At 41.6% G+C, this 26,159-nt stretch overlaps 1 protein-coding gene across 1 annotated transcript in view; it reads left to right on the top strand.

Annotated features, from left to right (window-relative positions):
• Window positions 1–278: 278 nt before the first annotated feature.
• The window catches only part of ccbe1 (collagen and calcium binding EGF domains 1), a 441,930-nt gene continuing 416,049 nt past the window's right edge, over window positions 279–26,159 (top strand). Inside the window, exons 1-2 of the mRNA XM_072251756.1 lie at window positions 279–613; window positions 845–925. Of these exons, the coding sequence (XP_072107857.1) occupies window positions 507–613; window positions 845–925 (188 nt within the window). The 5' untranslated portion in view covers window positions 279–506. The remainder of the gene's footprint in view (window positions 614–844; window positions 926–26,159) is intronic.

Genomic DNA, 26,159 nt, shown 5'->3' with positions numbered 1-26,159 from the left:
ATCTATACAAAATAATTTTTACTTTTCTAATTAAAATCTACGGTATATTGTATAGTAAAAGGGGTCTTGCTAGTTGTGATGTTCTTCCATTGTAAATATGTAATTATTATACCTGCGTACAAAGACTGACATTTACAAACCAACACAATCAAATCCATCACTCTTTACACACGCTCTCCCAAACAAGTTCCTCCCCTCGCCTCTCACATGCGCGTCCGACCCGTGCAATATATTGTTTTTTTTAAAGTTTATCTAAACTAAATAACAGCAGCCGCCGGCTGAGCCAAAAACGTCTCTGTACTGACAAATGCCATCTCTGCGTCAGTGTCCTTAACCCTGCCGTAAAGTCAATCACAGCAGAGGCGAATTGAATCAAGGCGGCAGCAACCCGCGATCACTTTCTGAAGTCTCCAAAGCCTCTGGGAAGAAAGTTTGTGGAGTGATTGTGTCCCGGTAATTCTGCCGGGCAATACTTGGACTGCTTCGCGCCAGTGTCCGCGGGGAAGATGTTTTACGCAACTACAGAGAATCTGCTGAGAGGTGCCTTGATATTGTGGCTGACATCGTCATCGTCTTCTTACTCTTACTTTACCATTTCAGAACAAGATGAAAGGTTTGTCATTAATATTTAATTTCTCATCTCACACCATCTTTAATAATAAAGATAATAATGTTAAACGGAATGAGGTCAGGGGAAACGCACACTCGTGCACCATCTATTTCCCCAAATGCGCCGTTAATTCAAACCGAGAGGTTATAAAAGGTTTCAAATCCACGGGAAGATTGGGTTTAGTACCACATTTTTATTCGACACCTGATAAACTCCGTTTTGATTTTAAAACAGAGAGATATGCCCTGAAAACAGAATAATCACATCTGAGTATCCATGCCTAAGGTCCACCGGAGAAGTGGCGACCTGTTTCAGGTAAGCGCCTTCAAACGCTCCCCTTTTCTCATAATTGCTCCCTGTCCTGCCATTAAACTGTTTTGTTCCATTCTTCTCTATGCATTGTTTCGACTAAGTTGCTTGCGTTGTGGTTCTGAAATGTATTCAAATTAAAGTTTCGGGGAAAGAACAAGTGAATTCCCCTTAGCAACTTGGTGACAAAATACATTTTAACGTGGCAACGGCGTTAAAATGCCCAGGTTCCTGCATTTCTGTCGGGGGCTGTTAATTACAAAGACTGCGTTTTTTTTCATCTGTAAATGAAAGTGGATCATTGTGACGGTGTCGCATTATGCCAGTATACCGGTGACGGTGTGGCGTTATACCTGTATACCTGTGACGGTGTTGCGTTATACCTGTATATTTGTGACAGTGTGGCGTTATACCTGTATCCCACCGGTACCTGGGGCGATGTAAGACCTTTCTGGCTGAATTGTGTTGCTTGCCGTGTGAAGCAGAGGCCAGTGCACAGTGTGACAGTATTTGTAACACATGCCGAACCTGAATTTAGTTGGCTGAAAATGCGGGTTTTAAAGTTCAAAGTAAATTTATTTTCAAAGTCTATATATGCCACCATATACAGCCCTGAGATTCGTTTTCTTGCGGGCAAACACAGTAAATACATAAAACAATCGAATCAATGAAAGACCACACCCAATAGGGGGAACAACAACCAGTGTGCAAAAAAAAGACTGTGCAAATACAAAACGAAAGAGAAAAATCAGAAATAAGTAAGCAATACATATTGAGAAAATAAGACGGAGAGTACTTGAAGTAAGTCCATTCCAGTGGGAACAGTCAGGGACGGGCAAGGGAAGCTGAGTGAAGTTATCCCCTCTGATTCAATGTGGTGGTTGTGCTTTTTGTAGCGATACAGACTGTGGAATTCTGTAGTGCTGGCTGGACAAGATGCAGTTAGCTCCATTGCATGTGAGTCAAGTTGGAACGCTCAGTTTAATATGGGTGAATTACTTGGCCATGATAACTGGGTTTGGAGCAAGGTAATAATAAGAAGCATCTGCTCCACAAAGGTAGCTCTTGTAAACAGAGAAAGGCAATGTTCACATCCTATGCCCATTATAAGCAGTGCAGATATTTCATAATGTTCTTGAAAAATACTGTTGTAACTTGCTTCCTAATAATTGTTTTATAATATTAAAATATACATGAACTCATTTCTGTGCAAACTATCAAAAACTCAGTATGCTGAACCTTGCCGAATTAAGGAAGGTGGGATTTATCTATAGTCCAGGTGCAGGTTGACGAGAGTATACACTTTAAATGGTTAGCATGCACTAGATGGGGTGAAGGGCCTGCTTCTGTGCTAAGACTTTATATTTCGGCTTGATGATTAGTGGGGCAGGCTCTGAGGATCAGATGGCTTATGGTTGCAGCTATTTCGAATGTCCATAATATACACACAGTACTGTACCTAATAAAGTGGCCACCGATTGTATGTTTATGGTCCTCTGCTGCGGTAGCATATCCACTTCACAGTACGATGTGTCGTATGTTCAGAGGTGCTCTCCAGCATGGCACTGTTGTAATGTGCGGTTATTTGAGTTACTGTCACCTTCCTATCTGCTTGAACTAGTCTGGCCATTCTCCTCTGACCTCACTCATTAACAGAGAGGGGGAGATGGTATGCAAAATTATGAGGGGTATAGAGAAGGTGAATGCAGGCAGGTTTTTTCCACCACTGCGGTTGGGTGAGAGTACAACTAGAGGTCATTGGTTCAGGGTGAAAGCTGAACATTTTCAGGGGAATACGGGGGTGATCTTCTTCCCTCAGAAGGAGGTGAGAGTGTGGAACAAGCTGTCAGCGCAAATGGTGGATGTGGGATCTATTTCAATGGTTAAGAGAAACCTGGATAGGTGCATGACGGGGAGGGGTATGGAGGGCTATGTTCCGCATACAGGTCAATGGGACTAAGCAGATTAATAGTTCAGTATGGATTAGATGGGTTGAAGGGCCTGTTACTATGGATGTATGGCAAAGCATTTTCACCCTCAGAACTGCCACTCACTGGAAGTTTTGTTTTTCGCACCATTCTCTATCAACGAGTCTCTTGGGTTCACACTGTGAGTGATATCGCCCACCCCCTGGAGCAGGAGGAATTTCTAAGGGGGAGGTAAAGTTAAAGGGGCAAAAGGAACAATCACAGGCTTAATTTAAAAAATGAATGATTTATTATAAGCATTTGATCCTCAGTACCTCATAATTGATTAGAGTGATCATGTAATCACCTCAACTTTTGCTAACCCACCATTCTCTTAGATTTTGCTTGAAGCACATTATAGTTGTTGAAAAGCAATGTGATGCTTCTGTATTTGGCATATAATGAGAAATCTGGACAGAAGAAATGGTGTTATTTCTTAGTTCCATTCACTGTTGTAGTAGTTTTAGCGAGTACAACTCTCATACTCTAATCACACACTATTCCTCTGAGTTAGGTTATGGCATTAAATGGGGTAAAATTCAGAGTCAACCTTTTCTGATGGTCTTGACCACATTTTTCTAGCCCACGGCCCAACATAGATATTGCTGCCCCACTTTATTTTCCTTCAGGTCAGATTTTGCCTGAGCTATGATTATGTCATAACTTTCCCTTGTATCGATCGCAGCACTTAATCTTGACCTTAAATTATAGGCAATTGACCATGGTTGGCAATCAATAATGAAAATAGCAGAAACAGGCCAAACAGAAGAGAAGTGTAGACAGTATAATGTGGAGTATCTGAAATATGGATTTTTACCAGTGCAAAGTAACCAGCAGCAGCCAATGTGTCTGTTCTGTGAAAAAGATTTTTTCAAATGAGGCAATGAAACCATCCAGTAACCTTGAACATTTGAAGAGAAGGCACTCTGATAAAGCAAACGAGAACTTGGCTTATTTTTAATCACTGTGAAAATTTTGAGAAGCAGAAAACACTTCAAAACATGTTTTCCAGCACAACAGTGATGGTTTAGAAACATAGAAAACCTACAGCACAATACAGGTCCTTCAGCCCACAAAGCTGTGCCAAACATGTACTTACTTAGAAATTACCTAAGGTTACCCACAGCCCTCTATTTTTCTACGTACCTATTCAGGAGTCTCTTAAAATATCTTATCGTATCCACCTCCACCACTGTCGCCTGCAGCCCATTCCACACACTCACCACTCTCTGCGAAAAAAAAGTCCACTGACATCTCCTCTGTACCTACCTCCAAGCACCTTAAAACTGTGCCCTCTCATGTTAGCCATTTCAGCCCTGGGAAAAAGTCTCTGACTATACACACGATCAGTGTCTCTCATCATCTTACACACCTCTCATCAGGTCACCTCTCATCCTCCGTTGCTCCAAAGAGAAACGGCCGAGTTCACTCAACCTGTTCTCAAAGGGCATGCTCCCCAATCCAGGCAACATCCTGGTAAATCTCCTCCATACACTTTCTATAGTTTCCACATCCTTCCTGCAGTGAGGTGACCAGAACTGAGCACGTGAGGCCTGACCAGGGTTCTATATAGCTGTAACATTACCTCTCAGTTCTTAAATTCAATCCCACGGTTGATGAAGGCCTTCTGATGAAGGCCTGATGAAGGTTGATGTATGCCTTCTTAACTGCAGAGTCAACCTGTGCAGCAGCTTTGAGCATCCTATGGACTCGGACCCCAAGATCCCTCTGATCTTTCACACTGCCAAGAGTCTTACCAATAATACTATATTCTGCCATCATATTTGACCTACCAAATTGTGGGCCTCATCCAAAGTTTCACTGCTCTTTGCTAAATCTGGAAAGCTCCATTCAACTGGAAAAGAACTAGTTCTGCCAACAGTAATGGAGGATCTGGATACAGTTTTGCATATGTCATTTGACCAAATAATTAAAGTGATTCCACTCAGCAACAACTATGTTCAAAGACAAATAGATGAAATATCTGAGAATATGAAAGACATAGTGTGTAACATTATTAGGACAACAGAATTGCTCTGCAGTTGGATAAGTCAACTTTGCCAGGCAATGAACTTTTACTTCTTGGTTATGATCGCTTCATAAAAAATGAAAGCACAGTTTAAGAGTTGTAATTTGCGGGGGACTAGAAACAGAAATGAAGGGGGAGTCTATATTTCAGGTTAATATATTTATCATTCATTCTGAGAACTTTTATTGAGAATGATAAACAGTTTAAAAGCTTGCTGGTACACACAAAAGTTAAATGGCCCTCCAAAGGAAACTGCCTGAGACACTCTTATGCGCTGTTTGAAACTGTGATAAAATTCATTGAAAAACGCAAGTTTAAAAGGACATTTATTATCAAAGAATGTATAAATTCTACAACCTTGAGATTTGTCTGCTTACAAGCAGCCACAAAGCAAGAAACCCAAAAGAAACCCATATATTAAAAAAGGACCAACAGCCGATGTGCGGAGAAAGGGAGAAAAAGCGAAAATCATACAAACAATGGAAGTGAGCAAAAGCATTCTGAACTAGAATGAGTCCTTGGAACTGAAGCCTGGAGCAGGCCCAAAGCCTCGGTATCAGTCCATCATATTAGTGGCATGGACCACAGCAAGCAGGGGCCGTCTTCATAGCCTGAGTAAAAATCTCTGGAAAGTGAATAAAGTCTTCTCTCGCCTCCGATCCTGACATTCTGTCGTTCCAGTACAGCTGGGCATTTAAATTGTCCAAGTAGCATATTATACCTCGCACTAAGGACCAGGGCATTGCTGCAGTGAAAGGCTCCAGGTCTAGAACACACCGTCCGGTGACTCACTCCGGGCCCAGATTTCACTGCCCAGCCCGAAACCACTCTCGATTTCTCCAATTTGGCTCGGCACCTAGTCCAATCCAACCTCTCACCTGGGCCATTCGCACAGGCATCAGAACTCCTCCTCCTCGACTTCTCCTCTCCGAATGGCTCATTCCATCTGCATCGATTCTGCAATGTACCGGCGTGGCTCACCCCTCAAATTCTCTTGGCCTTTGCTTGCCTCTTCATTGTTTGTGGTGATAATTTGCTACCAATTACTTCAGAAAAGGTGTTATTAGTAATACTTTCAATCAAATTTCTTGCCTTTTGAACTACCAGTGAGCTGTCACACATGTTAGGTAGCATCATCTTGAACCAGAAGTTTGAGGAGTGTGTGGACACTTCATTCAGTAATCAACTCAAGAATATCAGGTGTGACATTGCTTATCTGTCAGAATTATTTTCAAAGTTTAAAGAAATCAGTCTTCAACTGCAAGGAAATGAGGTGAATCTTATCAAAGTCATATCAATCGTCTCCATATCTAAGTTAACCATACTTAAGTGCAACTTTGGCCATTGCGACCTTTCACATTTTCTGTGCCTCTCTGAATTGCAAGAGAAAGAACTACCCACCTGGGTGAGCTGCATAAAGACATGTCAGAGATATTTCAGGATCTTCTCTCGATCCAAATTCCAGATTGGGTAATAAATCCATTCCTGAACACTTGTAATAAGGAAGGACGGAGGAAGAACTGATTTCACTACAAAATGTCTTTGAGCTGCAGCCGAGGTTCAAAGATCCATATCAAGACTTCTGGTTACAGAATGAAATCTTTGAATGTTGTCTTGCACTGTGGATAAAGGTCAAGATGTTCTTTATTGCCTTTCCAACATCGTATTTAGCAGAGCATGGTTTCAGTGCAGTTGCCCAACTTCTATCAAACAACAAAACAGACTGCAAATTGCTGAACACGGGGATCTGACACTCCTGAGTGACATCCAGCCCGATGCTGAAAAGCTGATATCACTGCACCACGCCCATCCATCTCACTGAATCTGCAATTCCTATTTTCTTTCACTGTGCATCGTAAATCAAAATTCTTTCTAGTTTTATTGCTATGCCCGGAACGGGAGAGGGGTCGCTGGGGATGTGGTCCAGGAGCCAAAGGGGCAGAAACCCAAACATTTTTGGGAATCATTGCTTTAGAGAGTGTTGTGCATTTATATTAAATATATATAAATACATACATATCCCGGGAAAACAACAGTTTCTGAGATACTCAAATCACCCTGTCTGACACCAACAATCATTCCACTGTCAAAGTCACTTAGATGACAGTTCTTCCCCTTTTATTTATCTTTATTTAGTCATACAGTGTGGTGTTGGCCTTTCCTGCCCTTTGAGCCATCTGCTCTAGCAACCCCACAATCCTGACTAACCCTAACCTAATTATGGACAATTACAATGGCCAGTTTATCTACATAGTACGTCTTTGGACTGTGGGAGGAAATCAGATTACCTGGGGGAAAACCGGTGCATTCCACAGGGAGGATTTATAGAACGGTGCTGGAATTGAACTCCAAACTCCAGAATGCCTTGAGCTGTAATAGCATCACGTGAACTGCTATGCCACCATGATGCCCTGTCACCAACAATCAATCCACAATCAAAGTCACTTGGATCATATTTCTACCCCTTTCTGATGTTTGGTCGGAACAACAACTGAACCTCTTGACCATGTCTGCATACTTCTATGCATTGAGTAGCTGACACATGGTTGATTAGATATTTGCAATAGCAAGCAGGTGTACAAGTGTATCAGAGTGGTCACTGAGTATATACACTGTTAGAGTCTTAGGGTCTTAGACCACTACAAGACAGGAACAGGCCCTTCAACCCATCTAATCTATACAAGCTCTTATTCTGCATAGTCCCATCGACCCACACCTGAACCACAGCCCTCCATACCCTCCCACCCATGTATGTATAAATATTAATTTATTAACTTTTATAATATACTTACTCTTACCTATATTTCACCAGAATATATGGATCCCAGATCGGCCTGAATGGCCACTTGAGGACCCACCTATAGACAACCTGTTAGGATACATACTGACCTCGCACTATAGACATGTATATTGTCACATATACAGTCGGTGGCCACTTTTTGGTGCAGGAGATATGAATAAAGTGGCCACTGACAATTAATTTGACTTAACAAAGCCTAGTAAGCTGTGCAATTTTGCTGACTTTGTAGAAATGGATAATTACATGCTGGCAGCAAGTCTTCCATGACCATCATCAATGCCCTTCAATTACAGCTAATTCAGCCACGCTGCTGGCTGGCTTTTCAATTGCACCAATTCTTTACCTTGCTGGAATTCACACCAACACTTGGAAGTCTAATTGTCTGCAGAGCTCTGCATTTTCTTACGAAGAAGAAATGTGAAGACTTCGTTTGTTGCACCTGCTTTACAAATGCATCCATCTGATAATTTATTATTTTTATTATATTCTTTTGTTCTTGCATATTTTATTGTCATCTACACATTGGTTGTTTGTCTGTCCTGTTGCCTGCAGCCTTTCATTGATTCTATCGTGTTTCTTGGATTTACTGTGTATGCCTGAAAGAAAATTAATCAGGGAGTTGCGTATGGTGACATGTATGTACTTTGATAATACATTTACATTAAACCTAGAAATTTAAACGTTTTGTACTTTGAAATATTAGCACACTTGAGATGGAGTAGTGCAGAAGGGGGCGGGGATAACTCAGCTTTACTGACTTCTAACTGGGTTAGCATTTTTAAAAATTTATCAGCAGTTTTGCATTTTTACTTAGAACAATTTGAGGAATCTGCTAATCTATAAATGATGAGGTTGGAGCAATTCCATGTGGCTTCCCAAACATTACTGACATTTACAGAAAGATTGTGCTAATATCACACTGAAGCCAAGCTAACCAGTGATAAATTACAGCATTACAATCACTTCCTTGGCTATGATCTGTCCGTATTTTCACTCTTTACCCGATGTAATTCTTCACAACAGTAAAAGCAGGAATGGTAACAGAGATAAGCTATGTCAATTAATAGCAGTTGTTATGTATTGCATTCCAGCCATTGAGAATGTTTTCAGGATCCTGCATACAGAACGCCACCTGCAGCAACTCAGATGTTGCATTCAGTCGGAAGCCACCAGACCACAAAATACTCAAAAACCATTCATCTTAGACTGAAGAGCATTCATTCATAGTGCCCCCAGACCCCTGGATAAGGAATGGGTGACACAGTCAGAATTCCTGGTTTTGATCTCCATCCAGAAATCTCTGCTGGAGAAGTACTTCGCTTTTGACATTGTATAAACATAGGGCTGACATCAGCTGCAAAGTGCACCAATGCTAGGCTTCAAATGCACATTTGTCTTTCCTCGCTCACAAAGGACCATTTGGCAGGATAAAAGAAAGCTGTTGGCTTCCATTGAACTCAATTGAGCAAGTTATGAGCAGAAAATTGGTAAATAAATTCTTAGATATTGTTAGATTCAGGGGGGAAAAAAACTTCCTCAAACTTTTATATCGAGCCAGATTGTAAATGTATTCATTTAGAATTATGAATGAATCTGATTTACTTTGGTGCAATGAAATTGAATTGATTCTGTATTTCCCATGAGATATTTAATGCTGATTCCAGTAACAACCAACAGTGACGTAAAAACAGGAACTCGCTACACAGCTCGAGCGCCATTCAAATAGATCATGGCTGATTGAATTTCAATTCAATTTACTTGGCTGTGTTGCATGTCTTTTGACAGCCTTATTTAAAAATATTATCAAGCTTAGTCTTAAATATGTCACTGTATTTCCCCCCCACCCCCACTCTGTCTCTTTGGAATGAGACCATCCCATTGCCAAAAATATATATATTCTTTTATATGAAATATACTAAGAGATACTGTCTCCACTCTGTTGGATTGTGTTTGTTATTGTGAAACATGGATGAACATAGACTAGAACATAAAGTTAACTCACTGAAAACGTCAAGCAGGACCTATTTATATGATGTTTAGCCAGCCAATTTGAGCTTGCATAGTTATAAATTTCTATTCATGGAGTTTTGAATACGGGTTATTATTGGTGTTTCTATTGGTTGAGTTTTGAATAGACTGTTATTATTGGTGTTTCTATTATTGGAATTTTGAATGAGAGTTGTTATCGGTTTTCCTATTGGTGGAGTTTTGAATGGAAGGTTATTTTTGTGTTTCTATTGGTGGAATTTTGAATGGAGAGTTATTATCGGTTTTCCTATTGGTGGAGTTTTGAATGGAGGATTACTATTGGTGTTTCTATTGATGCGGATTTGAATGGAGGGTTCTTTATTTTTATGTTGTAGTTATATTTGAATGATTGCTTTTAGATTTTTTGAAAGAGGGAAAAAGATGGAAGTAAAGATGAAAACAGTTCTTCCAGCAACTGATGACTAAGTATGCAAATACTTAATGTAAGCAATCTCAACACTTGAAGAACAGTTTCTTCCCCTCTGCCATCAGATTTCTGAACATACAATGAACCCATGAACATAACATTGCTACTTTGCTCTCTTTTTGCACTATTTATTTATTTTTTGTATATATTTCTTATTGTAATTTATAGCATATTTATGCATTGCGCTGTACTGTTGCTACAATACAACAAATTTTATGACATTCAGAACTGTGCGAATGTCTTAAAAAGTAACAAACAATGTTGTTGGTGGAGGTGTAAATCGAATCGACAGTCAGGTCACTCGTCTAAGTGCTACCTGTCGCATGGTCGGGTGGTTGGTGACTAAACCAGCTCTCCCACCAGGCTTGCCTGGTGAGGAGGGTGGCTAGACACCCTGCAGGATGAAAAACAAGACCTGTCAAAGGGCGGATGAACCCTCTTGTAGGGTCAACGGCCATCTAGCAAACACGTGCCGCGAAGCGCGGAAAGGGCATCCCTTGCATCGAAGACTGGTCTGGCCATTCACTGCAATAGAACGTCCCCCAGCCGTCTTGGACCCCACCATGCCGCTGGATCCGGGAGGGGATGTTGAGAGGGTGGGTCTGGACCTGTGCAACCCCCTACTCACCTAAAATCCACTCATGCACATAGTGTTCCTTGAAAGGAACCATCATCATCCTATAGGATGGATAGCCAGAGAGGAAATCAAATTATAGAACAGTAGTCTCATAGTATATTTAACAATTATGTGAGATGAAGTTCAAGAAAGAAAGTTAAACTCTGTAGAGTAACCTTAATAAAACAGGGGAGCAGGAGTTAATCATGCATTGGGATAAAGCTGACATACCAAGGGTTATTGAAACGTGGCTACAGAAAAAGTAAAGCTGGGGATAAAACAATGCAGAGGAAAATATATTTAGAAAATATTCCGAGGAAAATGGAGGAGCTGGAACATAAGCACTTGTGGAGGATAATATAAATTGGGGAATAAAGTGTGCATCTTTAATCAAGTAAAATTAGAATCCGTTGAGGTTGATATAAAACATCAATCACGTAAGTAGCTATAATTGTCTTGGGCAAGGCTAGTCACTCATGTAAAGGTCTGAGTTTAGTATATCCAATACTCTAAGATTAACATCTGATGAGAATTGATCTGGAGGTGTCACCTCCTCGGGCCCTCTAACAGGCAATAGTTTCTTCACTTCCTTCCTTTCCTGTCTTCACAGTGTTTCTTAAGACATTTTCCACTTTTCTTATCATTCGAATCAATCCACTGACGATGCAATAGCACCTGGCCTCCACCCTGTCCTGTCCCACCTGGAAAATGGAGTTTAATATTCCAAGCTGCTGTTTATAGACTCTGTTCGGCATTTAACACCATCATACCCCAGAGATTGGTAGGGAAACTGTCCTTGCTGGGTCTCAACACCTCCCCCTACAACTGGATACTGGACTTCTTAACAGAACGGCCACAGTCAATCTGTATGGGCAGCAATGTCTCTCGTCCCATTACGCTGAGGACTGGTGCTCTCCAAGGCTGTGTGCTCAGCCTGCTGCTGGTCACACTGCTGATGCATGACTGTGTTGCAGGATCCAGCTCAAACCGCGTCATCAAGTTTGTGGATGGCATAACATCGGTGGGCCTTATCAAGAGTGATAACGCAACAGAGTACGGGGAGGAAGTGGAGCGGCTGGTGGGTTGGGGTTAGAAGAACAACCTAAGCCTCAACATGGAGAATAACATGGAAGTGACTGTGGACTTCAGGAAGATGCAGATGAAGCATCCCCCTCTGAGAATACGTAGCTCCTCTGTAGAGCAAGTTAAGTGCACCAAGTTCTTGGGAGTTCAAATCATGGATGACCTCACCTGGTCCCTTAATATCACCTCCCAGAACAAGAAGGCACAGAAGTGCCTTCACATCCTAAGGAGATTGAGGCAAGAAAGGCCCCCACCCCCCACCCCCCACCCCCCACCACCACCTTAACTGCATTTTACATGAGCACCATTGAGAGTGTCCCGACAAGTTCCTCTCCATCTGGTATGGGGGCAGTTGAGCATTGGACTGGACACCCCTACAAAGGATGGTGAGAACAGCTGAGAGGATCATAGGGGTTTCCCTACTATCCATCGAGGACATTTATCAGAAGCACTGCGTACACTTGGCCCTTAGTATTATTAAGGATCCCGACCATCCATCCAGCACCCTCTTTGATTTCCTACTATCAGGCAGGAGACAGACTCATAAAAACAAAAATGGTCAGGATGGGAAGTAGTTTCTTCTCTCAGGCATTTAGGCATTTGAACTTCCTGCTGCATCGCATTCGAAGTGTCTCTGGTTAATCTGTTCCGCACTTTACAATATTTACTTTATGCACTTTAGTTTGTTATTTATGTGTGATTCACCTGTAGCTTTTATCCTTTTATTCATAAGTTATTGAATGTTGTATGTGTTATGTGTATTACTGTGCTTTACACCCTGGTTTAGAGAAACGGTGTCCTGTTTGATGGTATACATGCATATAGTTAAATGACAATCTTCCACATGTTCTGATGCTCAGAAAAGAGCCATTCAGTGAATGTCCACATGGAATCTTGAATGATTTCCACTTGATTTAATTGATTCCAGTGACCAACAATACCATTTCTCCTTCAGAGCATGTGTAACTTCCAACTTATTGCAGATCAGAAACTCATGGTAGTTTAGTCATAGTTTGACATGATCTTCTTCATATCAATGCAACTACACCTGTAGTGGACAATTACTAACTGAAATAAATTCAGAGAGCAGATTGGATCATTCTTTTGCAGAGCAACACCTTAAGATTACCCTGAGAGACCTTAAGATCATCATCATTATGTGCCCTGTTGTATGATGTGGGCGATCATGGTCTCAAATTTTCTATAGGAGTGGTTTGCTATTGCCTTCTCGTTACAAGACGGGTGACCCCAGCCATTATCAATACTCTTCAGAGATTGTCTGCCTGGCGTCAATGATCACATAACTAGGACTTGTGATATGCACCAGTTGCTCTTACTACCATCCACTACCTGCTCCCATGGCTTCACATGACCCTGATCAACATGGGGGCTAACCAGGTGCTACACCCTGTCCAAGGATGACCTGCAGACTAGCAGAGGGAAGGAGCACCTTATACCTCCTTTGATAGAGATGTATCACCAACCTGCCACCCAATGTCTTTAAGAATAACAATGAAACCCAGACATCCCACCTCTCCCGGAAGTTCTGGGAGTCTCCCGCATATTAATAGTGGCTCCCTGATGCCCGCAAATTATATACAATATCATGGAAATCAATTTTTTTGAGAGCGAGCGAGAGAAAGCAAGAGAGAGCACGAGAGCGACCAGGAGAGAGAGCGCAAACAAGCAAGAGCGCGCAAGCGAGAGAGAAAGCAAGCAAGAGCGCGCGAGTGAGAGAGAAAGCAAGCAAGAGCATGCGAGCGAGATTGAAAGCAAGCGAGAGCATTTGAGAGCGCGCGAGTGACCGAGAGAGAGAGAGAGCGAGAGCGCGCCATGGCAGAGTGTTCCAAAAAAAATATAAAACGTATGTCACCCCAGACTACATTAAAGTGTACCCCTGCCTAATAGGGGTCAAAATAATGACAGTGTTGCCCGCTGCACTGTTTGCAACAGTGACTGTTCTATTGCCCATGGTGGGTTAAGACTGTAAAAGACGTGTTGAGGTGAGTTTAACAGGTGTCATTTGTTCATTAGGATAGCTAATGATATTTAAACTAACTGACCAGCTGCTAAGGAGCTACTCTGTTGCAGACATCCCACCTCTCCCAGAAGTCTCCCGCAAACTGATGGCGCTACCTCCCTGAAATCAGTTTTTGCAGGGTGGGATGTCTGGAAACCCATCCTAGATATTCTGTCTTCTTAGCTTTTCCATTGGGCAGATGATACAAAGGCTTGAAATAGCACACCACCCAGCTCAAGGAAAATGTCTACTCTGCGGTTATGAATATTAAATGGTTCCTTAGTACAATAAGATAGACTTTTGTCCTCAGAACGTATCTTGTTATAACTTGCACCTAATTGTTTACCTGTACTGCACTTTTGCTGTAGCTGTAACAATTTATTCTGCATTACCTTGTTCCACTTAAATGACCGGTGTATTTACTTGAACTGTAGGAACAGTATGCAAGACAAACTTTTCATTGTACCTCTGTACGTTCGTTCATTACGTGGTATGTCATATGATGTGGGCGATCATGGTCCTTCCATGACCATGATTGTTCTTGGCAAATCTTTCTGCAGAAGTGGTTTGCAATTGTCGTCTTAAGGGCAGTATCTTTACAACACAGGTGACTCCAGCCATTATCAATACTCTTCAGAGATTGTCTTCATGGCGTCAGTGGTCGCATAACCAGGACTTGTGATGTGCACCAGCTGCTCATACGACCATCCACCACCTGCTCCCATGGCTTCACATGACCCTGATCAGGGAGAGGGGCGTGGTGCTAAGTAGGTGCCACACCTTGCCCAAGGGGGACCTTCAAGCTAACAGAGGGGAGGACTGCCTTACACATCCTTTGGTAGAGATCTCTACCCTGCCACCTGCTATCTTGTTACCTGTGACAGTAATAAACTAATTCCAATTCCAGTTCCAATTCTAACTTCCATTTGCCTGTCACTTTAATTCTCCATCCGCTTCCCAAACTCACCTCTCTGTCCGTGGAAAGGTGCAGGATAAGATGTTTCTCAAGCAATGCAAGCTTGAGAAGCAACACCTTCTCCCGCATTTTGCCATTTTGAAGCCTTCTGTATACAATATTGAATCTCCAGTTCTAGGTAATTTGCACTGTTTTTTTCTGTTTGTAATTGGCTAGCCACTTCCAGTAGTTTTTTTTTTATTTTAGCTTAACTTTTCTTTCTCCATTACTTTTGTTATTGTTCTAATTTAGAGATTCTGCATAGTAGCAGGCCTCTCTGGCCTAATGAGCCTGCATTGCCCAACTACACTAATAACCCAATAACACAATGAACCTACTAGCCTATACATCTTTGGATTATGTGAAGAAATTAGAACACCCAGAGGAAAACAATGTGGGTCGTGGGAATGTACAAACTCCCTACAGTCTGTGGCAGAATTGAACTTGGCCTACTAGCACTGTTCTAGCATGATGCCACCATGCCATTCCAAATATAGCCTGTCCTGCTGAACATGCACCATGCCCACATTATTAACAACATATAACACTGACTGAAAAGTATAATATGCTTCTAACTACTGCATAATCCATTTGGTCTCAGCCTGTCAGAGGTATTTCCTTTGCTCTAGCCATTCTTTACACACCTGCTCTACTTACTGAAAACAAATCTTCCTCTTTTGTCTGTTCTGATAACGTATCTTGGACCTAACGTAATAACTCTGTTTCTCTTATCATAGATGCTGTCTGACCTTCTGAGTGTTTCCAGCATTTTATTTTTTAATAGTGACCTTACAGCTTTGATCTGGCTTGTCTTTGACCGCACATGGATTACAAAGAAAGGTACCTATTGCCTCATATCTACTGTGTCTCCTTGGGTAATTATAAAACCAAAGATCCATATTAAAATTAATATAAAATACTAGCACATTTAGGTTTTCATATTAGCTTCACAATTCTTTAACCCTTAACCTAATGGTCAAGCTTCCCATCCTGCTTTACGATTAAAATTTTACATCTATTCCCAAATAGAAGCTCAAGGGGGATTTATCAATAGGGATTCCTCTGACAGGAGAGAAGAAAATAGCCCAAGGAAGGGGTTGGGGTGAGATTCACCACTGCCCAGTAGACTGTGAACTTAGTTCTAGGTTTGAGGTCTTTGAACACTCCTTTCCTCAGGTGACCAAAGACTGTTTGAGCAAACTGGAGGTTGTGATTAATTTCATCCCTGACCTTTGACTTTGCTGAGAGATGGCTCCTGATTTCTGGAAAGTGACTCCTTCAGTTCTGGTCATCATAATGTATAAAGTATATGGAGGCACTGGAGGAGACGAACAGGTGATCAGTGTGAGTGATGCTTGAACTGCAGGATAAAGAAAATGGGGTTCTTACCTCTTTAAAAAAGAAAGAATTCAAAACAAAAATAGAATTTGATAGATGATCTAATAAATGCATTTAAAATTATGAAAGGTGTTGATGGATTGGATGCAGAGAGAATACTTCCACTTCAGAATCAGAATCAGGTTTATTATAACCGGCATATGTCGTGAAATTTGTTAACTTTGCGACAGCAGCAATATACAATACTTGATAAATATAGAAAAACACCGAATTACAGTAAGTTTATATGTATATTAAATAGGTAAAATAAGTAGTGCAAAAACAGAAATAAAAATGTAGTGGGGTAGTGTTTATGGGTTCAATGTCCATTCTTAAATTGAATGGCCGAGGGAAGGAAGCTGTTCCCGAATCACTGAGTGTGTGCCTGCAGGCTTCTGTACTTCCTTCCCAATGGTAACAATGAGAAGAGGGCATGTCCTGGGAGGCGGGGGTCCTTAATGACGGACGTCACCTTTCTGAGGCACTGCTCCTTAAAGACGTCTTGGATACTATGGAGGCCTGTATGGAAGATCATAATTTGAAAGCGTCAATATAAAATAGCTGGACACACAACGTGCGGGAAGAACTCAGGTCAGGCAGCATCTATGGAAATAAATAAACAGTCGATGTTTTGGGCTGAGGTGTTGATCTGGCTTTCCAGCTTCTGCAGAATTTCTCACGTTTATACCTACTAAAAAATCCAGTAAAGAATTCAGAAGCAGCCGCTTTTTCCAGAGTGATGAGACTAAACCTGCAGATCTTGCTATCACAGATAGTAATTGAAATGAGCAGATTAAAAGGAGTCTGGACAAGCATATGAGGAAGAAGAGGATAGTAAGCAAGGAAGAAAGATGTAGATGTGAAAAAATATGGGGGCGGGGGGAAACCTAGTCAAGTATCATGCTGAAATGATCTGAATGGGGTCAAAAGACCTTCATCATATGTTGATTGCATTATGATAGGTTCCCAATTCATGAAATCCTGCTGTCAACAAGGAATTCCTTCATCTGGAATGCACTGGGAATTTAATAATTCCTTTAAAGATGTTGAGGATCAACATCTTTCATACATACCGTGTCCAGCAGAGAGTTTAATGAATTAGACTACAGCCTTTGTGGCAAGTTCTCAAGGTTAGAATCTTGTTTGGGATGGATGTTAATTCTCATCTCACCACATAGAAAGCAAGCTAAAGGTAGATTTACTGTTTAGATTCTGTTACCTGGGAATCGTTTTTGATAGGACCCTATTTTTTCCCCACTGACAAAAAATGAAAGAAAATTTCATTTTTTGCCATCAGTTTTCTGAATGGTTCTGAATAGTTCCTGAACACTATCTGACTTATTTGCTTTGTCTTCTTTGTAATAGTTATTTCATATATATGTTTGAGGCATCTAGAGAGGAGTAGCACTCTGGTGAAGGGGCCTGTCATGTCCATTTTGGGGCAGTGGACTCCCACCAGGTACTCAGCTCTCATCTGTGGCTCCAAGTAGCTGTTTGCATATGTCAGTGGCCACTTGGTGATACACAGCTGTGATAAGCAGGCTAAGCTAGGTGAGGGTAGCCAGTGACTTATATATCCCGGTGAGATAAGGACAGGCCTGTCCTAGCATGCGACTGAGTGGATGAGATCTATATTGAGATGCAATGGCCAGGAAGGTGGTACAGCAATGCTGCGTGGAGAACGAAGGGTATGACAAGGCACACAAGATGCCATAGTCATCCATTGCAAGGAAGACCCAAGTTTGTGACACTTGTTCGTACCACTGGAACTGGACTCCTGAGGTTGAGAGAGTGGAACTGCCCCAGTACAAAGACCTTTCTGCTTTACAAAACTCTCCTGCACAGGTTTCCTGTCATCATTAGACCGGATAGACAACTATCATATAGATACAGGTAATATATACTGTATACATTCACAATATATATTTGTACAGTTTACTTATCTGCTATTGTAATTTATAGTATATTTTATGTATTATACTGTATTGCTGCTGTGAAATAACAAATTTCACAACCTGAGTCAGTGGTAACCTGATTCTGATTCTTTTAGGGGAAAAGAATGCTCAAACTTTTATATGTAGTTAAGTTTTGTTACTAAACTTTCAGTGCAGTAAATGGAAATGTTATGCTCCTCTCTGTTTTAGAGCAAGCAGCAAGTATTAAGAGTTGAGTCTCGTGCACCCATTGAGTTCCTTAAACAAAAGGACAAGGTACTTGGAGAGAAGTAGCTAACTGGATATTAAGTCAGACATTAGAAAACATCTTCTGAATTCACCGATGGGAATGATGTAAAGTGTTAGCATTCCAGAGTGGGAATCCTGGAGGGGAGAGAGAGAGAAACCCAAGGTTCCTTGTGCAAACCAGACAATCCTTCTACTTCCCTGACCCATTAAAAGAGTTTTGTTTTTCTGTAACTGTACTTTTTCGGTTTCTTCTTACCCAGTAGATTGAATCTGTTGTGAAAACCATCCCTGTGGCACCCCTCCAATTCTAAAGTCACCCAGTTTATGAAATTCTGTTCCCAGCATGGAGTTTCACCTTCCAAGAGTGAATTGTGAATCTGGCCATGCAAATACCTTTGCACTGAAGGGTGACTCAACATCTGTAACCATTTCTGACAAATTATGTTACAAAAGACCACACTGTAAAACAAGGTGGCCAGATGGGCTAGGAAAGGGGTGGGGGCATCCTTCAACCTATTTCTCTATGCCATGCCTTGCTTGAACAATGGAGATTAGTTCCATGTAATCCATACATTGGATTGAAGACTGCAAGCAGATTAGTATATTTTAAATTGTACTTACACCATTTAAGACTTATTGCTTACTTACTGCCTGTTACACCGCTGGCATTTAGAGCAACAATGAAGGTCCTCCATCTTTGGTAGTGTTCAGGGCTTCCTTCATCATGTCAGTAGCTTCCTCTTGGTTTACACTACCAGTCATACAAGTCCCACGTGGAGACTCAGGAATACTTTCACACTCAGATGTAGAAGAATCTACATTGTTGTTTCTGTAACAATTTTGTTTTACCAATTAGGGTTGTTAGGCATGAGCTGAACCCCAGAATCTGAAGGACTACTGGATCACTCTTGGTCTAGCCTCTACCCTTTGACCTGTTTAGCAAAGGTTAACCTACTGAAAGCCAGAGCACGAAGCCTTGATTCCAATCAGCATAGCTCTCTGGGTCATTGAAGCATGCAAGCGTCCAAACCAAGATAAGGTTGTGGTGTTCTTGAAGGGATCATAAGACATAGGTGCAGAATTAGGCCATTTGGCCCATCATGTCTGCTCCATAAATTCATCATGGCTGATTTGTTATCCCTCTGACACCTTTATGAATCAAGAACCTATTAAAGTTTGCTTTAAATATATCTAATGACTTGGCCTCCACAGCCGTCTGTGCCAATGAATTCAACAGATTCGTCACCTTCTGGCTAACAAGACATTCCTCCTCATCTCTATTCTAAATGGACATCCTTGTCTTCTGAGCCTGTGCCCTCTTGTCTGAGACTCTCCTAGTACAAGTACCATCCTCTTCACTTCTGCTCTCTCTAGGCCTTTCAATATCCATAGATTTCAATGGGATCCCCCCTCACTCTTCTAAATTCCAGCAAGTACAGGCCCAGAGCCATAAAATACTCCTCATCCATCAGTCTTTTCATTACCAGGATCACTTTCGTGAACCTCCTCGGGACCCTCTCCAGTGCCGGCACATCCTATCTTAGATAAGGGGCACAAAACTGCTCCCATACTCCCAAGTGTGATCCGATCAATGCCTTATAAAGCCTCAGCATTGCATTTCTGCTTTTTGTATTCTAATCCTCCCGAAACGGATGCTAACATTGTATTTGCCTTCCTCGTAACTGACTCAACTTGCAAGTTAACATTTAGGAAATCCTGCATAAGGATATTCAACTCACTTTGCAACTCTATTTTCTAAACAGGGAGGAATTTCAGAAATCAGTTTACATCTCTTAGCAAAGTGCATGACCATATACCTCCTTGCCCTGCATTCCATCTGCCCATTCTCCTAAACTTTCTAAGTCATGCTGCAGACTGCCTGCTTCCTCAACATTACCTGTCCCTCCGCCTTTCTTCGTATCATCTCAAACTTGGCCACGAAGCCATCGATTCCGTCATCCAAATCATTGACCTTCCTGCAGAGATCATTTCATTTTAGGAAATAAGTGTATTTCACTGTTATTTGTAGTTAGAACATTTTTCACAGATTGACCTTGAAGTAAAGCCCTCCACTCCAAGGAAGAAGCAGATGTCAGCATTCCGGCAAAAATTTCCAGAAACTTTTGGGAAGTTATTTTCAGCCTGTCTTTGAGGAGAGTGAACCAGTGAAGGATGAGATACCTATTAGTGGCAGCGGCCCATAGGTGCCTTTGGACTTGTCTTTTGTACTTTGGCATGCTGTGCACGTTGTCAAAGCAACAGTTATGGTCAGCTCTCCCCAATGCAACAGTATATAAATAACGAACAACTCACATTCATGCCAGAGGATCTGAACATGTAATTCATTTCCACGAACGCTTTTTCAATCATCTGATTTCCATCATCAAAAATAAATTCCTCAGGAAGCTTTATCGAGAAAATCTAAGCAACATTTAGGAATAATTAACTCTTAGCGTATTTGGTGGTGATTGTAAAACTTTTCTCAGTAACCAACTGCAAGTGATTTCTCCTAACAGTAATCTTTCCATGAGGTTTGCTGTGCGCAGCGATGCAGAATGCATTGGCAGTTAGCTTGTGTACTGACAGCTGCTGTTGATGTAAAAGGCAGATCTAAAAGTAAGCAAATGCAAAATAAATCCACCACACGTAATTAACTATGTATATGCTGCGACCTCAGGATGTGCCGAATTGCTTTGCAGTCAATGAATTAACTTTTGAGGCATAGGCAGTGTTATTAAATACCAAAGTGTGGCAGGCATTGTGGAGTCCCACAAATAAATAAGCCAATAATGTACTGGTGTTAGTTGAGGGAAAATAGGACCACTAGGATAGCTTTCAAATTTAATGTTTTATTTTCCAATAATGCCTCCTTTTCTACTAAAAGTACTTGCTCTTCCTAATGGACCATTATACAGTTGCAGTGATTCTGAAATCTTTCCCAAGAGTGCCTGTTTTTCACGTTGTACTCAACAAGAAATTGGACAAGGAGTTGGGGGTTGGGCTGGTGATGACTCCTCAAGGAGCTTGTCGTCACACAGAGCCCAAATGTTGGTCAAAAAAAAAGGATCTCAATCACCATCGGCTGAATGCTTACTTCTCAAATCAAGTCAACTTTCTTGTCATTTAACTGTATACCGTTAAACGAGCCAAGAGTGTAAGGCACTGTAGTATACATAACAAACATAATACATAATAACTTATGAAAGTAAATGAAATCCACAGATAGATTACACATAAATAAACTAAAGTGCATAAATTGAATATTGTAAGGTACGAAACAGATTAACCAGTGACACTTTGAATCCAATGCAGCAGTGAGTTCAGAAGCCTAATGGCCTATGGAAAGAAACTATTCCCCATCCTGACCATTTGTATTTTTATGCATTAGAATCTCCTCCCCGGTGGTAGAAAGTCAGAGGATGTTGAATGGATGGGTGGGATCTTTAATAATACTAAGGGTCCTGTGTAAGTATCGCTTCTGATAAATGACCCCAGTGGATGACAGCGAGACCCTTATGATGCTCTCAGCCATCCTCAGTCTTTTGTAGGGACTCAGGGACTTTGGTCCTCTGGTCCAATGGTCCAATGCTCAGCTATTCCTATGCCAGATGGAGATGTGACTTGTCAGAATACTCTCAATGGTGTTCATATAAAATGCAGCTAAGATGGGGTTGGAGCCTTGCTTTCCTCACTCTCCTTAGGAAGTGGAGATGCTGTTGTGCCTTCTTGATCAGTGTGTGGATCAACATTTGCCTTCCTGTACCAATGGCTTTCGTGGGATCAAGCTCATATGCACCACCTGCACTGGCAGCTCATTCCTCAATCTTGCAAATGCTGAGTGAAGAAGTTTCCCTTAAACTTTTCACCTTTCACCCTTGACCCATGACCTCTAGTTGTAGTCCCACCCAACCTCGATGGAAAAAGGCTGCTTGCAGTTATCCTATCTGTGCCCCTCAAAACAGTGTATACTTCTGTCAAGTCTCCTCTCAGTCTTCTACGTTCCAAGGAATAAAGTCCTCACCTATTCAATCTTTCTTTATAGCTCAGGTCCTCCAGTCCCGGCAATATCCTTGTAAATCTTCCCTATGCTCTTTCAACCTTGTTTACATCTTTCCTGTAGGTAGGTGACCAAAACTGCACACAATACTCCAAATTAGACCTTACCAAAGTCTTATACAACTTCAAAAAAAAACATCCTATTTCCTGTACTCAATACTTTGTTTTATGAAGACCAATGTGTCAAAAGCTTTCTTTATGAACCCTGTCTACCATTATATAGTAAAACAAGAACCTGTTTCATGTTCTCCAAACAGATCGTACCAAACATAAATATATCCAGGTAGTGAAATGTAGAACAGAATGCAGAATGGGAAGGAAACTGCTCAGGACTTGACAAATATCTTTGTATCCTCATTAACAGCAGGCTGCAGAGACTTGAAATGAGCTGATGATATTCCTTTGTTTAACAAGGGAAACAAAATATTTGTCATTCATACTTTGAAACATACAATGAAATGCATCACTTGTGCCAACAGCCAACACAGTCCAAAGGTTCAAAGGTTTATTTTATTATCTAAGTACGTTTGTAGAATATAACACTGAGATTTGTCTTCTCCAGATAGCCGTAAAATAAACAAAACCATAGAATCAGTTGAAAGACATCAATCCTCAACCCCCGCATGAAAAGGAAAAGAAACAAACTTGTAAACCCCAAACTCCCACAACCCCTCCCTCACTCAGAAAGCTAACAGATTACCCAAACCCCCAGCCTGCCAGTCAGCAACAAGAACGAATCGGTGAGAACACTCAAAAAATATAGAACTGAGAGAAGCCAATATGAACTATACTCCTATCCATAAATCTCAGAATTTCGATAGCATCTCTCAGAGCATCAGGACCCAGCAGCCCCTCCGAGGGCAGTGACTCGAACCAGCGGCCCCTCCGAGGGCAGTGACTCGAACCAGCGGCCCTTCCAAGGGCAGTGACTTGAACCAGTGGTCCCTCTATGGGCAGCGACTCGATCCAGCAACCCTTCTGAGGATGTGCTAGGTGCAGGCCACAAGTATCAGCACGATTATGGCACCAGTATGGCATGCTCACAACTTACTAACCGATAGAAACCCATATGGTCATGGTGAGAATGAACAAGCCCCTTACAGACGCAACCTAGGTCACTTGCAGTGTCAAGCATTCCATTTGCCATTACTCTTCTGTGCTGCCCCACTATGCTACCATATCATTCCTGTACAAGAATAATCAAGGAAATTTAGGGAGGTGAACCTTACATGAGTGGTAAGGAAATTATTGGAGATGATTTTGAGGAACAGGATGTATTCACATCTGGAAAATCATGGACTTACTAAAGATATTCAGTGTGGTATTTTAAGACCATAAGATCATTAGATCTAGGAGCAGAATTAGGCTATTAGGCCCATCGAGTCTGCTCTGCCATTTAGTCATGTCTGATCCAATTTTCCTCTCAGCCGCAGTCTTCTGCCTTCTCCCATATCCTTTCATGCCCTGACTAATCAAGAATCTATCAACCTCTGCCTTAAATACACCCAATGACCTGGTCTCCACAGCCACAAATTCCACAGATTCACCACTCTCTAGCTAAGGAAATTTGTCCTCCTCCCCATTTTCCTGTCTCAAAAATTTGATTGAGTTTTTTTGAGGAAGTGACAGAAGTGATTGATAGAGCAGTGAATATTGTTTACATAGACTTTAGTAAAACATTCAGCAAGATTCCTAATGGTAGTTTAGTCCAGAAAATTAAGACACATGGACTTATGGTGAATTGCCAAATTGGATACAAAATTGGTTTGTCCATAGGAGACAAAGGGATGTGAAGGTGTGTTATTCTGACTGGAGGTCTGTGACCAGCGGTGGTCTATAAAGATCAGTGCTGGGATCTTTGCTCTGGCATGTATGTGCTCTCAGTAGCCACCTTATTAGGTACACCTGTATGTTAATGCAAATATCTAATCAGCCAATCATGTGGCAGCAACTAAATGCATAAGGCATGCAGACGTGGTCAAATAGTTCGATTGCTGGTTCACTCCAGTCTTCAATATTCAGTTGCAACAAATCCATTTGTTGGTTTACAATCAAACTTCATATTGCTACAACAGCTGGAAGTTTTAAGGTATACTTAAGGAAGAAGGAATCTAGACATGTAATGTCTTCACATAGTTTCAATATTAGGTTCTTTCTGCTTATTTTTCTCATGGTTTAAGAGCCAGAGGAATAATTATAATGTATTTTTAGCAGACTCTTATCTGAAAGTTCATTGTTTCCATAGCAGCTATGCCAAGGTGACCATCTATGGAATAGTTGCAGGATGATTAATTTACAGTGTAGAGTACGCCCTTCCAGTTTTTTTTTTGAGCTGCACCACCCCTGCAACCCCACAACCTCAATTTTACCCTACCCTAATTACTGGACAATTTACAAAGACCAATTAACTTACCCAGGCTGTCTTTGGACTGTAAGAGGAAACTGGAGCACCCAGTGAAAACTCATACATTCCCTGGGGAGGGCATACAGAGATTCCTTACAGAATGGCCCTGGAATTGAACTCCAAACTCTGGAAAGCCCTGAACTGTATAGCGTCACGCCAACTGCTACGCACTGTTTGGTACAGATCCCAAACAACAGTGCATACTTTGAACATTTTGGTTATTCTGCAGAGAAATAGTACCTTGTGCTGATTAACTTATTTAATCACTTTTTTTTCTCTTTGAAGTGAAACTATGATGGTATCAACACATATATGAGTAGCCATGTACATACATCTGCTGAAGCTTCTGGACACATCTTCAGTGATGTTCCTGGAATCATCGGGTGTTTCGGATTTTCAACATCATACAACCTCCTCCAGGTGGGGCTGATCAGACCCCTGCTTGTGTCCAGATAGCTACCTACTTATGACTCCATGGATCCCCTCTTTTGAGCCACAGCCATCTTGAGGCCCTCTCTGCTGTATTGGTGGTACTGCGGATGGCTCTCCTCTTCCTCTCTCCCTCGATGCCCAAATTGCTGAAGGCTCTAACTAAGGAACGGGCTGTGAATCCCCTACAACCAACCTCCACTGGGCTGACAACGATTGTTGTCATGCCTTGCAGCTTCCTATCAACCCTTCCCTTCGCCGTTGCCTCCAGAATTTGGTTAACATCTTCATCAAACTGCTTCCACAGTGAAGTCATGTTAGCTGCAGGACACTTGATCCACCTCCTGTTAGACTTGATGTTAGAGGGATTAGTTTGCAACACTTGGAGGTTCCAGGCACTATGGAGCCTAGATACATTTGTATGAGGTTGTATTTTACCTTAAAAACACCCAGCAAACACCCACAGGTTGAGATGATGTTTAAGAAGGCATGTAGCATGCTTGCCTTTATTGGTCAAGGCATTGAGTTGAAAAGTCGCGAATTTATGTTTCAGCTCTAGTTAGGCTGCATACAGATCTAGTCACCCCCATTATAGGAAGGATGTTGAGATCTTGGAGCGGCTGCTGAAGAGGTCTGCCAGGACGATGCCTGGATTAGAGGGTATGTGCTATAACGAGAGGTTGGACAAATCTGAGTAACACACACAAGATGCTGGAGGAACTCATCAGGCCAAGCAGCATCTAGAGAAAAAAACTAAACAGTCAACTTTTCAGTTTGAGACCCTTTCTCAGGATTAATCAACCTCCCAACTATTTATTCTCACCCCTCCTTCTCCCTTGGTTTCACCTATCACCTACTACATTGTA

Source organism: Mobula birostris, chromosome 3, assembly GCF_030028105.1.
Source record: "Mobula birostris isolate sMobBir1 chromosome 3, sMobBir1.hap1, whole genome shotgun sequence".
Taxonomy (NCBI): Eukaryota; Metazoa; Chordata; class Chondrichthyes; order Myliobatiformes; family Myliobatidae; genus Mobula; species Mobula birostris.
Note: the sequence above shows the minus strand (reverse complement) of the source record. Positions and strands in the feature narration are given on the sequence as shown.